Source organism: Myodes glareolus, chromosome 19 (genome assembly GCF_982192425.1).
Source record: "Myodes glareolus chromosome 19, mMyoGla1.1, whole genome shotgun sequence".
Lineage (NCBI taxonomy): Eukaryota > Metazoa > Chordata > Mammalia > Rodentia > Cricetidae > Myodes > Myodes glareolus.
The window spans coordinates 44,631,504-44,649,482 of record NC_142044.1 but is presented as its reverse complement, the minus strand read 5'-3'; the positions used below and the strand labels follow the sequence as shown (position 1 = coordinate 44,649,482).

At 51.2% G+C, this 17,979-nt stretch overlaps 2 protein-coding genes across 3 annotated transcripts; one reads left to right on the top strand and one right to left on the bottom strand.

Moving 5' to 3' along the window:
* Positions 1-67: 67 nt before the first annotated feature.
* Pheta2 (PH domain containing endocytic trafficking adaptor 2) lies at positions 68-6,124 on the bottom strand. 2 transcript variants are annotated; one of them, XM_048445039.3, is made up of 3 exons: positions 4,033-6,124; positions 2,764-2,913; positions 68-2,640 (listed from the first exon to the last, which is right to left on the bottom strand). In XM_048445039.3, the coding sequence occupies exon 3, from the start codon at positions 2,431-2,433 to the stop codon at positions 1,654-1,656; it is 780 nt and encodes a 259-aa protein (XP_048300996.3). In that variant the 5' UTR covers positions 2,434-2,640; positions 2,764-2,913; positions 4,033-6,124; the 3' UTR covers positions 68-1,653. The 2 variants fall into 2 exon arrangements, with proteins under 2 accessions (XP_048300996.3, XP_048300994.3); XM_048445037.3 differs by lacking the exon at positions 2,764-2,913.
* A 118-nt stretch (positions 6,125-6,242) lies between these two features.
* On the top strand, positions 6,243-16,175 carry Naga (alpha-N-acetylgalactosaminidase). The gene is given in 11 exon segments (XM_048445036.3): positions 6,243-6,461; positions 6,903-6,984; positions 7,769-7,904; positions 8,915-9,086; positions 10,440-10,617; positions 10,880-10,974; positions 11,587-11,748; positions 12,830-13,027; positions 14,920-15,063; positions 15,522-15,632; positions 15,634-16,175. Coding segments are annotated over 10 exon segments (1,248 nt in total). The 5' UTR covers positions 6,243-6,461; positions 6,903-6,968; the 3' UTR covers positions 15,670-16,175.
* Positions 16,176-17,979: the final 1,804 nt, after the last annotated feature.

Here is a 17,979-nt window from a genome sequence, read left to right as displayed (position 1 = left end):
AGCTCCGTTTGTAAAGGTGTTAGTGACCTCGGCCTCTGAAAAACTTGTATTAATTAAGGAACGGAAATGTGTAATGAAAAACTTTACTTGGTATTTGAATTTATAAAAAGAAACTTTAACAATAAAAAGTTAACATGAGCCCATAGTGTCTGTGAGCAGCAGGCTTCCCATAGGGCGAGCGAACAAGCAAGAGCAGAACTGTACTGGTGGAGGTTGCACCAGCGGGACAGGTTCCCGGACTCACTCAGTCGCTAGGCTCGGACACCGGCTTCATAGCTCCAACTCCTGACACTTCATTTGTAAACACGGGTTATAATAACCAAAATGAACAGATTTCTCGCGTGTAGCCCAGTCTAGTCAAAAACCTTGGATGACCTTGAACTCCTGACCCTCCTCTACCTCCTTTGCGACCACACCCTGCAAACTTTACTGTTCTGATTATAAGAAAACAAAACAAAAACCTAAAGCCAGATGTGCTAGAATGAGGGGCTGGATGGGCAGGCCTTCCCAAGAACCAAGACCTGCTACAAAACAAACAAAACCAAATAGGATGTGGTGGTTCCTAACTATAATCCCAGTGCTTGCAAAGCTAAGAATGAGTTCCACGCCTGTATGGGCTACAAAGTGAGACCTGGTCTCCAAAAATCAAACTAAAGAATGAACACTAACAAGAAAGTTAGCAAAGGTATAGCACTTGTGTGTACAATCAAGGGCAGATGGCTATGATGCTATGTGCAGGCTGAGAACCATGCCTGACATCACAGGATCTGACCCTGGCCAAGGAAACCATGAAACTCAAGTCTCCTGGAGGTCAAAGACTGGCCTTTGGGCCTGGGTGATTTGAGTCAGATTGCCCCAAGTCCCCAGACGGGGAAAGCAGGGCGGTCAGGAAGAGGCAGGTTTTGTTTGGGAAAGAGGTGTAGCTCTATCAAGCCCCACATTTTCCCACAGTTACCGTCACCACACATACATAAAGGGACAGATGGGCCTGGCTTATGGCTCTGAAGACCCAGCCATTTGTCCTCTTAGAAGAAAACAATACTTGGCATGATACAGGAGAAAGTAGCCACGAGGGTTCTTGGCAGACAAGTCTTGGGAAACAAGGCTTGGAGACAGGGTCCCTAGGAGTGTCCGTGGACAGCAGATCAGGAAGGGCTGCTCCTAGATCAAGGCTGCCTGTCTGTCCCAGGGCCATGTCCAGCAGTGGACATTGACAAGGTGGCGGGGGGAGAAAAGAAATCCCCCTTTAGCACCAGAACAGCCTCTCCTAGAGAGCCCTGCACAAACCATGTCGATATTAGTCCTCAGGCCACTTCTGCTGGCACCGCTGGCATTCAGATGCCCAAGGCTTCTCATGTTGAAAATTACAGCTAAAGTGTCCTGCAGGGGGCACAGCCCCTTCCTACATTACATTATGTTCCCATCAGTCACCTGGACTTTCTAGGTCTCAGGAAAAAGGTTGGAAATCATGATTCCTCAGTTCACTCCAGGCAGAGGGGAGGATTGAAAGTTGGAGATAGTCTACAGAGCAGGAGGGGGACACACACACACACAGAGAGAGAAATCTGGGAAATGAGTAAACATTTAACTCCTGAAGTACTGACCCTGGCATCCTGACCAGCAGGTCAGGGTCGCAGTGCAAAGGACTGGGGCTCAGGGCCTATCCTGTTGCTTGCTCTCCGGCTGGCTCCCCTTGGCCCTCTGCTGCCATCCTCGCCTTAGCTCCATGATCTCCTTCCCATACCAGTCATGCAAGGTAGAGAAACAAGAGGTCTCAGGGGACACGGGGCTCTGTCCCCTGCTTAGGAGGAGGCTGGCAGGGCCCTGTAACTCCCACTCAGTCAAATCCCGACCCATTGGCCTGCTCCCCCTTTCTTCCACAGAACCATTGGAATTTCGGTCCCTAGGGAGAAAGTAGCCATTCTCAGGGCCTGGAGCTGAGCGGTCAGGAGTCCAAGGCTTATTGCAGCAGGCAACAGACTTCTGGGACACACAGCGATGCAAGGCCAGGCTCTGACGGGCATCCTGCAACTGGCTCTCCAGTTCTCTGACTACAAGTCTCATGTAGCCAAAGCTGGCTCGGGATAGTGCCTTTACCCAGGCCTCCTGGGCAACCTGCCCATCTGCTGCCAGCAGGTGCGGGTGCACTCCAGGGGCATCAAAGCGAATGGCGAAGGCAAATTCCTCGGGCACAGGAGCCTCAGCCAGCTCCACCGTGCAGCCCTCCAATACCACCAGGCTCAGAGGGGCCCGGCTTTCTCTGTTCTCAAAAGAGAATAGCAGGTTGCCCTTGAGCACAAACCAATATCTTCGGCCAGCACCACTGGAAGTGGGTGCTGTCCCTGGTCCTCCCCAAGTACGAAGGAAGCCAGTGTGATCTGCTGGAGAATCACTCAGAGCATAGTGGGTCATGCTCCTCTTGTTCAGCTTCATGGCTCCCACAAGAACGCTGAGGTGGAGATGGTAGCACCTGGAGGAAGGGACCCAAGCTCAGACCTCCAGCCCAGTCCTGTGGCTGCCACTGTGTCCCTGCAGCTCTCAGACTTCATCTGTGAAGGACACTGACTAGTCTTCCTTGCTGTTCTTTTCAAAGGTCATGAAAGGGTCACACACACACACACAAAAACTGGATATCAAAAACTGTAACAGAAAAGACAATTATATCAGAAAAACAAGAATGGAAGGACATTGATATGGTGGTTTTCTGTTTGCTTGTTTTTTAAAGACAGGGTCTCGTGTAGCCCAGGTTGCTCTCCAACTCACTATGCATCCAAGAATGTTCTTGAGCTGATCCAACTGTTTCCATCTCCCCAGTTCTGGGACTACAGGCCTGCTGCCATGTTCAGGATCCAGTGACCTTCCTGGGCCCCGACCAGCCTCTATCAGTGGTGTCCAGCCCACCTTAATAAGAACCTGTGATTTCAGAGCCAGATGGAGTCAGGGGAAGGGGCAGCCAGCAACGGGTCAAAGGGGACCTGCTCTGTTAAACTCCAGTGGCACGGGAGGTACTGAAGACACCCACCAAATTCTGGCGCTCCAAGGTTCCTATTGCAGCTCAACCCGCAAGAGTCATAATGAAGGAGAGGCCGTATATGGTCTCACACCTTGGTGGGGTCTTGTTGGTGACACACTTATCAGAAGAGCCTAAAGAGGGGACAGGGTGGCCTCTTATCTAACCACACAGCTCAGCCACATGATTCCCACAGAGCCTGTAAAACAGTTCTCAAAAAATGTGACAATTGCTGCTCTAACTTTAGGGCCCAGTGAAAGGGTAGCCTCTTGCAGGAAGCCCTGCCTCCTAGTTTCAATGCCCCACTCATCCCCCAGGGCAACAGAACTTCCCTCTGGGTCTTAGCCCACTGTCTCTTGACTGTAATTATGGACCCCCTGAGGCTAGGTAGGTCAATGAAGTGCCTGCCAAGGCTTTCCCTTCTAGCACTTGTGGGAACAGTACCACAGAAATCTCTCCTGCTCGCTGCTGCACCCAAAGTGGCTTGTTCTAAGGTCAACTGGCCAGCAATCCTCCATTTTCTGGCTTTGTCCATTTTGCCTCCCTCTGTCAATGTTTTCACTTTTCACTGTCCCCATTTGCAGGATGTCTATAAGCTTGATTGTCCAGTAACCTCCAATAATTAGCCCTGTGCAGACTTGCTGAATTCGTAGGAATACTATCAGAGGACAAAACTATGCCCCTGTCCTCCCGAAATCTACTTTGCAGTAGGAGAGACACGTAGTAAGTAAGCAAATACAACTAAATAATGAATTAATCAAGTAGTGAGTGATGAAATTGCAGCCAGGATGTGGGAGGGGAAGAAGGGCTCAAAAGAGAAGCAAGCAGGCCCGGAATAGAGGAAGGCCCTTCTAGCCGCAGCCCTTCGTGGGCCCCACGGAGGGGCCGAGCCCACGAGAGCCTGAAGATGAGGCCTCTCCCCGGGCGGCCCTATGGGTGCCTGGATCCCTGGATCCCGCCCGGGATCTTCAGCCACGCCCTCCAGGTCACCTCCTCCCGGAGCCCGCCCGACCCGCACTCACCTCCAGAGCCTGAGCCTGGGTCGTCGGGTGCTTTGCGACAGCTCTCTGCTCCGGACCCCGCGCCTCCGCCCGGGCCGCAGACGTGGCCGCGGGAGCCAGGAGACCCCGCCCGGGAGGCTCGTGTTACCGCCCCGGTCTCTCCCCGCCCAGTACCCACCAGGCCTCGGGATCTGCAAAGTCGCCTCGGCACGCACACCAGAGGGAAACTGAGGACCTGGGCAGTGAGGACCCGCCTGAACCGCAGGACTTGTCGGTGATGGATGACCTCGAACCCCAAGCCCAACGTCAGGCTACCCACAGGCCTCCAGCCCACCACCGAAGGAGAACTCGACTGTTTTTTTTCCCCCAAAAGTCCCCTCTTACCGCCCAGCCAGTCCCACCCCACGCTGGCAGAGCCAAGCCCGGCAGTTCATCAGATAGGGCGCTTCAAAAAGCGAGCTCCTACAGAGCCTGCAACCAAGTCCTTGGGTCAGCCCCATCTCTGCCTCTAGAAATTAGCCATTACGGCTTCTCTCACCCGCCAGTGAGGGTCTGCAGTTCACCTGTAGGTCCCAAAGCTCTACCTGGAGCTTGCCTATCCAAACGCTTAAGGGAAGACTGCGGGATAGCACTAAGGCAGGCAGGACTCCTAGAAGCCGAGGGCAAATGCGTTCAAACGCCTGCCCAGGAGCTTGTGGGTTTCCACCTCAACCTCTTCTCTGCAGTTCCTGAAGCCCAGAGAGCCCTTCCTTCTCACCCAGCCCCCGTCACTAGCCTCAGAACTCCTTGACATTTAGGTCAGCTCTGAGTCCCCTCCCTGACCTCACAATGTAGAGAAAGAGAAGAGTACCTACACCCTGCTTTGAGCTGTGCTGGATGGTTTTTGTGAGGTGCTGTGGGTGTTTGGTATTGTTGTTTACCAACTTTTCTTCAATTTTAAGTATCACCCGGAGTAAATATGTTACAAGGTGAAAATCATCCGGGGAAATGGAGCGTGGACTTCTCACAGTGGAGAGCTTGAGGTTTAAATGGTCGGAGTAGACCTCACTTTGACAAATAATTAAGGGAAATGAGGGCATCAGCATTGTAGGCAGAGAGCACTGCTAGTTCCAAAGGCCCCTGAGCTACTGTTTGAAGAGCCACGAGGAGGGCAATGAGGAAGATAAATGTAGGAAACAGGATCAGAAGGTAGAGGGTGGGACTTAGGAAAGCCATTTCTCCAAACTGAGAGAGGAGTGAACAGGGCTGGTTTGAGTTCTATTTAGGTTATTTTATGTGTCTGAGAGTTTTGCCTGCATGTATGTATGTGTGCACCATGTGCATGCCTGGGAGTTCAGAAGACGGTGTCAGATCCCCTAGAACTGGGATAGGGATAGTTGTTGAGTCACCACGTGAATCTAGACACGGAACCCCTGTCCTCTGCAAGAGCAACGAGTTAAGCACTGAGTCATCTCTCCAGCCCGGGGAGCTGGGTTTTCAAGGTTTGCCTTGTCTGCTGTGGAGAAAGTCCCCTTAGATGGACGCAGAAAGTCATTGAGGGACTTCTGTAAACCAGGCAGACAATGTGATGAGCAGTGTGATGAGGGGTGAGGAGCACAGGATTAGTGAATTACGTATGAAGGCTGAGGAAAAAAGAAGGAAGAGCGTACTGAGCATTGGATCGTGGCACAGAGAAGTACGTTTGCCACTACCTGGGATGTGGAAGACGATACTATTCCGTTAGGGGCCGGTTATGACTACCATCAGGGCCAAGGCATTCAGAAATAGCATTTGGCACCAGCATATGTTCAATAAATAATTGAATGAATGAATGAATGAATGAATGAATTTGAGAAGTGGATGGGCGAACAACCCCTTGGGTGTCAGATGGAGGGAACAGCCTCCTAACCTTTCAAGGGCTGAATTTCTATCCATCCTCTTCACTACTGTTTTTTAGCGGTTAAGGACCAGGTTTCTGGGTTGTTTCCTTTGGCTATCAGTAGAAATTCACTGCACCTCCACTTACTGAGCGCGAGCAGTGCGAACCATCGCCCGCGCCCCTGGGGCGGTGCACGAAGGAGACCAGGTAGACTCGCTGCGTGCCCGAACGCGCACAGGGTCCTGGTGCCGATTCCACGAGGGCGCGCCTCAGGAGCGCGCAGAACGCTAGCTTAAATGGGCGGTGCTTATGGAGGCTGGGCGCTGAGGCATAGAGGGAGGGCACGGCGTTGCTAGGGGATTCTGATTGGTTGCTCCGGAAGGGTTGCCCCGCGATGCCCCGCCTCCTGGGTCGCTATAGGTACGTGGAGGCAGCAGCTGGGGGCTCCTGAGGCCAAGCACACAGCGGACTGAGCGACCGAAAAGGTGGACCTAGGAGGACCAAGGAGACCAAGGAGACCAAGGAGTACTCTGGACCTGGGATCTTTGAGGACCGAGGCCGAGAACCCGGACTCACGGGGATCCGGAGCCTGGTAGGGCCCAACGTCTCTCTTCTTCCTGGGCTTCCTGGAACCAGGTTCTGCCTCTTTTGAGCACTGGTCTGGCAAAAGGACGATGTCCTAGACTCCGTGTAGTTCTAAAGGAAGAGCTCAGACTCAGGGTAGTGCTGGCAGGGGAAGGAGCGTCGGTAGTGAAAGCGACTTGGTACCACAACTGTCCTAGAACTCACATGTAGACAAGGTTATCCTCAAACTCGCAGAGTGCTGGGATTAAGGGGTGTGCGCCTCAACACCCGGCAATCACATCTCCTTTTTGAATCAGGGTCTCCCTGTGTAACTCTGCCTGGCCTGAAACTCGCTGTGTAGTTTCTGGAACTCACAGAGATCCTCCTGCCTCTACCTCCCAGTGCTGGGATTAAATAAAGGCATGCAACGCTATGGCCACTGAGATATTTAACATGTTATCTTCCACAGTTCAACGTATAAAGCTGATTGGAGCAGAGAAGATTCAGTTGGGTCCTGATAACTGACTCCAAGGCAATGCTGCAAAAGACAGGTACCCACAACCTACTGGGGTGGCTTTCCGGGAGGGACTGTGGAGGGGGAACCAGGACTCTGCCTGCTACTTATTTCTCTTTCTTGATGTGAGTATGTGGGGAGAACACTTCCTCTCCTCTTCTTAGAGCTGGGCCAGGAAAAGCAAGGAGATGCTCCCCAACCAGGAATCATTTCCCCTCCAAAGAGGGACACTTCCTTTCTCAGTCCTGCTCCGGTGTAGAGGCCCTACCTATCTTACCGGGCCTGCCATAGCAACCCGGTAAAGTGGGCACAGTCACTTCCATGTAAGGAAATTGAAATCCAAGAGGAAAGGGCTCATGCAGGTGAGCAGCTGGGTATGAGTTCATCCTGACCAACCTCTTTAGGCCCTTCTGCGTCTCTCTGAGGTGGAGAGCAAAGAGCCCCAAGGCCTCAGCAACCTAGAGTCTGTCCACAGTGTACTGCCACTTCTGTGTAGAGAGGGAGAGAGGGATCTCATCTCACATATATCAAGGACATGACTTCAGGGGATCAGTTCTGTTGATTCCCAGGCTGTGCCAACAGTGAGTGGGTTGCCCAGCTATTTTTTTTTTTTAACATATTACCGTGCCCCGTGCACCTTCTCCACAACCGCAGGTACAGACTGAGTCAACTCTAAACTGAACTGGGTAGTCTCAGTTCCCACTGGGCTACATAGAGGAAATTAATGACTAAGAGGGACATGGGGGGCTGAGGTGATGACGAGGGTGAGAGGCTGTGGGAGCCACTTACATACTTACATACACCGTCCACCTTTCCCTCAGTGCTCTTACTGGCCCTGGTGACCCAGGTACTGATGCTGGAGAACGGGCTCCTGCGAACACCACCCATGGGCTGGCTGGCCTGGGAACGTTTCCGCTGTAACATCGATTGTGACCAGGACCCAAAGAACTGCATCAGGTGAGTAAGATCTGGACACCCAAGGCAGCAAAATGGGGGTGGGAGACACTCACCAGCACAAAGTGCAAGGTTGGAATTGCCAAGCCGAGAGAGACTACAGACTGATAGCTAGCCCCGTGACCTATGCGGGGCCTCAGTGGAGCCTCAGTGGATAGGGTCCAGAGGTGGACGTGGCCTCTGAGGTAACTGAAAAGAGATAAAAGGCCAAGCAGGCCCCTTGTACTTCCCTTGGCCTAGGGGCCAGACCACCCCTTTGGCCCCACCCTGACACAATCCTGGGAGGTCATTTACTCTTGTTATCTGATCTAGTCCTCAGAGGATAGCAAAGGCATGATTTTTTTTTTCCTTTTGGCTTTGTGTGACAGGGTTTCTCTTTGTAGCCCTGATTGTCCTGGAACTCACTTTGTAGACCAGGCTGGCCTTGAACTCACAGAGCCTGCCTCTGCCTCCCAAGTGCTGGGATTTAAAGGTATATGCCACCACTGCCCGACTAGAGGTATGACTGTTTTTTCAAGACAGGTTTTCTCTGTGTAACAGTCCTGGTTGTCCTGGAACTAGCTCTTGTAGACCAGGCTAGCCTTGAGCTCACAGAGATCCCGCCTCTGCCTCCCGACTGCTCGGATTAAAGGCGTGTGCCACCACTGCCCAGCTAGAGGTATGATTTTGTTTGTTTGTTTTTGTTTTTTGAGACAGTGTTTCTCTGTGTAACAGTCCTGGCTGTCCTGGAACTCAGAGTTCCGCTTGCCTCTGCCTCTCGAGTGCTGGGATTAAAGGCTAGAGGTATGATTTTGTTTGTTTGTTTTTGTTTTTTGAGACAGTGTTTCTCTGTGTAACAGTCCTGGCTGTCCTGGAACTCAGAGTTCCGCTTGCCTCTGCCTCTCGAGTGCTGGGATTAAAGGCTAGAGGTATGATTTTTTTATAGCCAGAATTCACACTCAGAGCAGAAGAAAGAGCAGGACTGCAGGACAGCCTGAACTACAGAGCAACACCATTCTCCTATCCCTTGCTAGTGAACGGCTCTTCATGGAGATGGCTGACCGGCTGGCCCAGGATGGATGGCGGGACCTTGGTTATGTATACCTCAACATCGACGACTGCTGGATTGGCGGGCGCGATGCCAAAGGCCGCCTGCTGCCTGATCCCAAGCGCTTCCCTCACGGGATTGCCTTCCTGGCTGACTATGTAAGTCCCAGTCCAGCCCTGCCCCTTAGTATGAAGGCCACACCTCTCTTCCTCCCTTGTGCCTGGGACTCATTAGCAACTCTCTGTTGACAACTCAGTATACCGGTGGAAGCTGAAAAATGAACACCTACTTCTGACCTAATGCAGTCAGAGCCCGAAAGGGACCTTAGCAAAAAGATCCCTGGAGGAGGCATGGGTTGAATTGATCCCAGAGGTGAGGCATCTGAGGCAGTGAAAGGCCTCAAGGCAAGAGATAGCTGGAGGAAAATGGCCTAAACTGGCTGGCAGAAGCCAGCCAGCTGGGACTTGTCTTTCGGTCAGCAGGAGCCACTGAGGATTCTCACTTTATTTCGTTGAGAGGGGGACTCGCATAGCCCAGGATGACCTCCAACACTGTAGCTGAGGATAACCTTAAACTTCTGGTGCCAGCTGGGTGTGGTGGTACACGTCTCTAATCCTGTGCTCTAGAAGCAGACAGATCTATGAGTTCAAGGTCAGCCTGGTCTCTGCAGAGAGTTCCAGGACAGTCAGAGCTATGTAGAGGGGCCCTGTCTCAAACAAACAAAATGTTTGATGCTCTGGGATTTTAGGTGCTTGCCACTATGCACGGTTTATATGCAGTGCTTGGGACTAGAACCCGATAGGCAAGCTCTCTGCCAGCCGAGCAGCTACGTCCCCAGCCCTGGGAGCCATTGGGGGGTTTTGTTTGGTTGGTTGGTTAGTTGATTGGTTTTGTTTTTTAATTTAACTTATTTATTGGTTGTTTGAGAGTTTTACATCATGCACCCCAATTCTGCTCACCTCCCGGTCCCATATATCCTCCCTTCACCCCTGAAGTACTCCCTTACCAAAGAAAACAATACAGTAAGCAAGCAAACAAAAAATAAGAACAAAATAAACCAAGTAAAACAAAACAGAAGCCAACAACACCAAAAACCTCTTTGCTTCTCCTTTCCTGCTTCTCCAACACCTCTTCATCCGTCCTGGTGGCATTGGAGGCCTGGCTGTGTCATATAGTATGTCCTTTTGTCTATAGGCTTCACTAGCAAATGTTCATTGCAGTGAATAACTGGTCTGGTTCAAGGCCTCTGGTTTCTGGTACACCATCATCTCAATGCCATGATGATGTCCAGGCCAAAGCTGCATGAAGGCTATGTCTAGGTCGGTGGCCCCACTGCAGCCAGGATCTGTGCTGATATCCAGGGCTCCTGTTACTATCGAAGACCGTGCAGATACCCAAGATCAGGGGCCATTTGGTATCTGAGGGGCTGTTGAAGGTTCTAATGACCTCTGTCAAGATATGACTATGAAGAGGGTCTCACTTGATCTACCATTGTCTCTTCTACCCCGCAGGCCCATTCCCTGGGTCTGAAGCTAGGCATCTATGAGGACATGGGCAAAATGACCTGCATGGGTTACCCTGGTACCACTCTGGACAAAGTGGAGCTGGATGCCGAAACCTTCGCTGAATGGAAGATTGACATGCTGAAGCTGGATGGCTGCTTCTCTACTGCCAAAGAGCGTGCACAGGGTGAGTTCATGCCTGGCTCGACCATCATCTGGAGAGAGGGCAGCAGCTGTGGGTCTCAGTCTGCTTGTACCCGGCGGCAGCAGTTTTCCCAAATTCCTTACCCCTGCTTGCCGCTCCCTGACCCTCTAAAGATGCAATGGCACTGTAGCTACATAGCTTCATCCTAAGGCTTGGCACCCAGGAAGTAAATCTTTAAGTACAAGGAGGCACTTCCTAGACTGTCCCCTATGCCTGCTCAGTCACCAAATCGGGGTTTCTGCAGGGTACCCCAAGATGTCTGCTGCCCTGAATGCCACAGGACGCCCCATCGCCTTTTCTTGCAGCTGGCCAGCCTATGAAGGGGGCCTACCCCCCAAGGTAAGCCATTCCGTGCACCTGCCTGCCGCAGCTTCTCTCTCCCAGGCCCTATCACCTCCTATGTGGCCAGGCCAAAGGCAGGCTGCCCTCATAGTCAGAGCTGCTCTCGTCATAGTTAGCCAGCACACCTATTTCTAGGTGTCTAGAGACCACCAGGTCCCAGAACCATAGAGGAAGCCTCAGTCAGCTCATCAGGTAGGTTGTTGGTGTTGGCATCCAAGGCAGGCAAGCAAGGCACAGGCACAATGTTCAACAAGTGATCAGAATCCTGGGTGGGTCCCCATGGGCCGGAAGACCCAGGAGGCTACTGAGGCCAGGCAGAGCCTCAGAAGGGCTCAGACCTTCAAAGCTGAGGGAGGCAAGTGGTGGCACTGTCACTGAAGAAATGCACATTGCGTACATGGCACATGGCGGGGAGGGTGATGGGCATACCCCCTATATGGAGGAAAGACCGGGGCAGCCCCTAAATGGGGTCTCCTTCCCAGACCACACACCCCTGAGAACTAATCCTCTGCCTTGTTCCAAGCCTCCATCTGCCAGCTTCTCCAGCTGTCAGACGGCCCCTGGGCAGCAGGGTGATGTGTGTTAGCGCCTACCTTTCCCACCATCCAGGTGAACTACACTCTGATTGCCAACATCTGCAATCTCTGGCGTAACTATGACGATATCCAGGACTCCTGGAAGAGCGTGCTTTCCATTCTGGACTGGTTTGTGAAACACCAAGACGTACTGCAACCAGTGGCGGGTCCTGGACACTGGAATGACCCAGACATGGTACCAGCATGGAAGGGGAGGTCCCAAGCCCCGCCCTTCTTGTCATCCCTCCAGTCCCTGCAGCCTAGCACCCTTTGCACTGCTATAGGGCAGTGGCTCCCAACCCTCCTAATGTTTCACCCCTTTAATAAGGTTCCCCATGTTGTGGGGACCCCAACCATTAAAATTTATTTCACTGCTAGTTCATAACTGTAGTTTTGCTACTGTTATGAGCCATAAATACCTGATAGGTGAACCCCACCAGGAGTCACAGCCCACAGATTGAGAACCACTGTTCTAGGCAGGGCCTAGAGTAATACTAAACTATGTCCCTGGATTGAGTGTGTCAGGGTCTTCTAAAGCCCTCCTTGTCCCCCTCTTTCACATCAGAATGTTCAAGAGCACGATCTGGGAATGCCCATTGTTAAGCACCTCCCGGGACATTCTGATGTCTCAAAGAGCACTGAGAGCCCATCTGTAGCATCCATCCAGCTTCCTGTGCTCTTCTGTCACTTTCCCTCTCTGCCTCTGGTTCCTTTGATGCTGGACCCTCTCACCCTGCAAAGTCTCCAGTCGTCCCCTGCCCCCCAACACACAGCCTGCATCCTGCGTCCAGTCGTTCGGATCTCAATCATAGCCCTGGTGACTTACACAGATGCTTTCAGGATTATCAGTTCGACTAGTCAAGAAGCATCACCAATCAATGACAATGATGAAGCAGGAAGAAGGCCAGCCTGGAGAGCTGAGCTCACCTGCCTTGGAGCTCCTGCTCCAGCTCTCAGCTTCACCTAGACAGTTCCAGTTCCTTGGTTTCTTTCTCTCTTTTCTTTTTGACAGGGTCTTACTATGTCACTATAATATAATGCAGAGACCCATTGTATCATCTGAGCTCAGAAAGACCATCACCTCCTCTGCATGAAAGAAGCTGACACTAGATGGGATGGGACGCGGCTGTGTGTGCGAAGCCATGCGGCCTTCTCCCCAACCCCTGTCTGCTCTTGCCTTGGCCACATGTTTGACAAAGGCCCTGGTGCCCACCTCCCTGAGGGAGCCCACCTCCCTGAGGAGGCCCACATTGATTACTCCTTTCCTCTGTCCCCAGCTGCTCATCGGGAACTTCGGCCTGAGCTATGAGGAATCCCGGGCCCAGATGGCCCTGTGGGCAGTGCTGGCAGCCCCCCTCTTCATGTCCACAGACTTGCGTACCATTTCCCCCCAGAACATAGACATTCTTCAGAATCCACTCGTGATCAAAATCAATCAGGACCCCTTAGGCATCCAGGGACGTAGGATCTTCAAGGTACTGGAATGGGGGTGAGAAGAGGAGGCTTAAGGAGCTGGGTTCCCCTGAGAGCAGGGGAGTTGGCCCTGGGTCTCCCTCCTGGCAGCATGAATTTAGGGATGCTGCTTGGAGCTGCTAGCTTCTTGTCTGGGTCAGAGCAGGAGAGGAGAGTTCCTAAGTCGAGGTGGGGATCACCTCATGATAGGATCATGGGGATCAGTGAGTCACAGCAGCTGCACACAGGTGATGTCCTGGAGAAAATGAGGACTTTTCTCCAGTTTGAAGAATGGTTTAACCAGGTGCACTGCTGCTACTGCCAGTGTCTACTGTACACTGCTGCTACTGCCAGTGTCTACTGTATACTATTGTTACTGCCAGTGTCTACTGTATACTGCTGCTACTGCCAGTGTCTACTGTATACTGCTGCTACTGCCAGTGTCTACTGTATACTGTTGCTACTGCCAGTGTCTACTGTATACTTCTGCTACTGCCAGTGTCTACTGTATACTGCTGCTACTACCAGTGTCTGCTGTATACACTGTTGTTACTGCCAGTGTCTGCTGTATACACTGTTGCTACTGCCAGTGTCTGCTGTATACACTGCTGCTACTGCCAGTGTCTACTGTACACTGCTGCTACTGCCAGTGTCTGCTGTATATTGTTGCTACCACCAATGTCTTCTGTTTATTGAGCACCACTGAGGGCTGAGCGTCCTGCACACATTTCCTCTGTAACTCTGTTTTATTCAAATTGGAACTTCCAGAATTTAAGCAACTTTCTCCCAAGGCCACACATTTGTACTTAAATTCAATACAAATTCCCCAAAGCCTTTGTTCTGTGCATAAATACCTGCCTCTAATGAAAAGAAATATATCAAATTATAGAAGGGACTTGTAGAAAACCAGCCAGGTGGCTCAACTGTTAAAGCTTCAGACTCTGATGGGTTCAGTCCTGAGATCCACAAAATAGAAGGAGAGAACCAAATGCCACAAGTTCTGTGATTTCCATGTGTTCTCTGATACACACACACACACACACACACACACACGTTAATAGCTAATAAAAGTTGGCAGTGGAAAGATGGCTCTGTAGTTAAGAATACTTACCTCTCTGCCAGAGGACTCAAGGTTCAATTCCCAGAATGAGTATCATGTGTGTAACTCCAATTCCAGGAATCTGGCACCCTTTTCTGGCCCCAGGCATCGCATGCATGCAGTAAATTTACATACATGCAGGCAAAAACATTCATACATATAATAATAAATCTTAAAAGGTAGTAATGCCCACCTTTAATCCCAGCTCTCGGAAGGCAAAGGCATGTGGATCTCTGAGTTCGAGGTCAGCCTGGTCTACAGAGTGAGTTTCGGGACAGCCAGGACTGTTATATAGAGAAACCTTGTCTCAGAAAACAAAACATAACAAAACAAAAAAACATAATAAACAAACAAAAACAGAAGGCACTTGTCAAATTAGTGATGTCCCAAGGAGATAACTGGTCCCTGCCAGAGGTGCCAATGGTGAAGCATTGTTCTGGATAATGAAGTGCTCTCTGCATGAGGCCAGCTGCATACCTTTCCCCATCAGTGTTGATTGTCCCCTCCTAGCAGTGTCCCCAACTGCAGCCCTGGAATGGTCTTGGCAGTGCTCATACTGTGTGCCCTCAGTTCTTTGTGTCTGCACCTCTTGTGATTCTGTGCAGGGCCCGGTAGGGAATTAGTTAGCATCTGCTGAGTCAGGGAGGAGGGGAGAGAAAAGTGTAAGTGCTAGATGGCTGTGATGTTAACATTGTCCTCAAGTCTGTGACAGAGCTGTGGGCTGGGGCTACAGAGAGAGCTTGTTGGGAAGGGCATGGGAGGCAGGGACCAAACTAAACATGAGACTCCAGCCCAGTGGTTCTCTTTTATGCCTAGAGTAAATCCCAAATTGAGGTGTTCAAGCGGCCTCTGTCTAATGGGGCGAGTGCCCTGGTCTTCTTCAGCCGCAGGACAGACATGCCTTACCGCTTCCATTCCTCCCTCTTGGAACTGAACTTCCCCAAATTCAAAGTGTATGAGGTGAGTGCCCTGTCACCTGCTGTCCCCGACCCAGCCTTCTGGGATCCAGGCGGTCCTGATTCATACATGGTGTCCCCCACGCCTTAGCGCCCTAGAAAGAGCCTGGGGTGGGGGCGGGGCAGCGGGAGGCATCAAGGGCTGTGACTGGTGCTGTCCTCTGCACTGTTGTTCCAACCACATAGGTGGAGCTGCTGGGTACGGATGGGCACCCTTGACATCCCAAGCTGGTCCTTATTCCCTGGTCAGCTTTCGCATCGTTGTACTTAGAGTTTTCCACAGGGTGGGGCTTTTCTGTAGCCCACTTGAACATCTGTCAGCCTTGCTAATAAATGAGTGGGAAATTCTCACTCCTATAGGGTGTACTGAAAGCCTAGCACGTACGGGCTTCTAGGTCTTGTGGGGAGCAGGTCTCTGTTCTCATGTTAGCCTCGATAATGATGCATACCTCCCCAATACAGGGCCAGAATGTCTTCACCGGGGATATCATCAGCGGCCTCAAGAGTGAAACCAACTTCACTGTGATCATCAATCCTTCGGGGGTTGTGATGTGGTATCTATATCCCGTCAAGAGCCTTGGGGATCTCCACGCTGATGTCCCATTTGTGAGGACCCAAGAATGACAGGCTATGGCAGCCCCACTGAGCCTGGACCGTGGAGCTTTGGCATGCCAAAGACATGGCAGGGTTCTGTCCTCCCGAGGCTGCTTGGCGATGTGACCCCATCATACCCAAGGTGCATTTGCAGGGTCAGTTTCCATGCCCTGCCAGAACTGGGGCCCTCTCGGAAACTAACCTTGGGACAGTTTCCTGTGGTCTTCGGACCTCTGCCACCATAGCTCTGCAGATAATTGCTGAACAACTTGGCCGGCCTCCTGAGCCCCACAGGAGCTCACCAGACTCTAGCCTCTGACTTTGCTGACTCAGAAATCAGGATTTGGAATTTTTTTTTGAATTAGGAGCAGAGATCTGACTCTGTGCCAGGAGCTCTCACAGATCATGTGATTGGCCTTCCTACTGGAGAAGGCTTTGCAGTTGACACCTTGGGGAGTGAGGGATGGATCCGAGACCTCAGCTCCCTTAGGTCACCAATAAAGCTGTTTAACTGTTCTCTAATTAAGTAGTGGTATTATGAACTTGGGGCCAAGGGGTTGGGGCTCAGTGAGAGAATTTGGTGGCACTACCCAGATACCGGCTTCAAATCCCACCCCACTTGGAAGATGTATAGCACCTTCCGGTCCTTTGTTTTCCAGAGTGACATTTGGACCTGATTCCCTTTTCTGCATTTTCTACTTCTGGAGATGCCAGGCTTGCTTCCCAACAGGGGGCTGGCCCTGGTGTGCCTAAGGCTGGTGAGGTGGTGACAACATAGTCAGGTAGAGAGGCAATATGCCAAGGCCTAAAGCATAAGCTCTGCCCAGTGGTGTTTCTTGGTACCCCCAGCTCCTCAACCTGGTGGCTTCTTTATCTCTCAGTCTATCTATCTAGCAGCAGAAGAGATTCAAATTTCTCTGCTGTGTTCACAAATCTGGAGGTTCTTTTCTGTCCTTGGGCCTAATGCCTCCTTCTTTGACTAAGGAAAGCAGCAGGAGTCAAAAAGTGAGCTCTCGACCACCTGTTATTAGTTCTGACTTCTAAGTCCTCTCTCTCTCTCTCTCTCTCTCTCTCTCTCTCTCTCTCTCTCTCTGTATCTTTGGAGCCTGTTCTGGAACTAGCTCTTGTAGACCAGGGTGGCCTGCCTCCCAAGTGCTGGGATTAAAGGCGTGCGCCACCACTGCCGGGCCCCATCTCTTTCTTTAGCTCAGGATATGAGACACCTCTTTTACTGGGAGGCTCTGATTCTTTACCATTCACAGTGCTGGGGGCAGAGCAGGCTAGCTAGGTCCTTCTCGGGTCTTAAATGCAGGGGTGCCCTGTGCTTAAACCTTGTCTTGGTCCTGCCAGTGAGATTTCTTCTGGATAGTTCTATCCTCCACCTTCAGGGTTTTGAGGTCCTTGAGTCTACAGTAAGGTGTGAAAATACCTAGAACATGTTTGACGATGTCATGTGTGGGCTCATTAGCGGAACTGGTGTTTGTGTGTGAATGTGTGTTAAAGGATCAATTAAACTGGTTTAGGAAATATGGTCAAAATGGTCCCAACAGTAGCAGACTCACACCTGGAATGTCAAGAGCCCACAGTTGCTAGGTTCTTGAGGCTGAATGGCTCCGCAAACATAGGCCAACAATGCTATTGTTATAATAAGATTTCAAAAGCTCGGGGTTTTAACATTGATCACTAGAACTATGACAAACTGGTAAAGCACTGATTACCATTATCAGTCACGAGTTCAAAATTTCAAATTCCCGTCGGTTGTGTACTGGTTGGTTTTTGTCAGCTTGACACAAGCCAGAGTCTTCAGAGAGGAAAGAACCTCAGTTGAGAAAATGCCTCGATGAGATCCAGCTGTAAGGCATTTTCGCAATTAGTGATCAATGTGGGAGGGCCCAACCGATTATGGGTGGTGCCATCCCTGGGCTGCTGGTCCTGGGTTCCGTAAGAGAGCAGGCTGAGCAAGCCAGGGGAAGCAAGCCAGTAAGCAGCACTCTTCCATGGCCTCTACATCAGCTCCTACCCTGCTTGGGTTCCTGACTTCCTTTAATAATGAACCTCAATGTGGAAGTGTAAGCCAAAGTGTAAACCCTTTTCTCCCCAGCTTGCTTTTTAGTCACGGTGTTTCACTGAAACAACAGGAACCCTAACTAAGACAGTTGTCTTCTAGCATAGACTTAAAGATTCTTCTTGTTGGGCTAAAAGCATTCCTGCCCAGTCTATACATCTAGCCCTCGGGAGAGAGAAAGCAATGTTTATGCGGAGGACCAATGGAACTGAATAGAAGACCCAGATATCAATCCACATGAAAGACCCCCAGTGGGGGAGA

What these genes read in the sequence shown, in the direction of transcription:
- Pheta2 (XM_048445039.3), bottom strand. Translation starts at nt 2,433, where the DNA reads ATGAAGCTGAACAAGAGGAGCATGACCCACTATGCTCTGAGTGATTCT.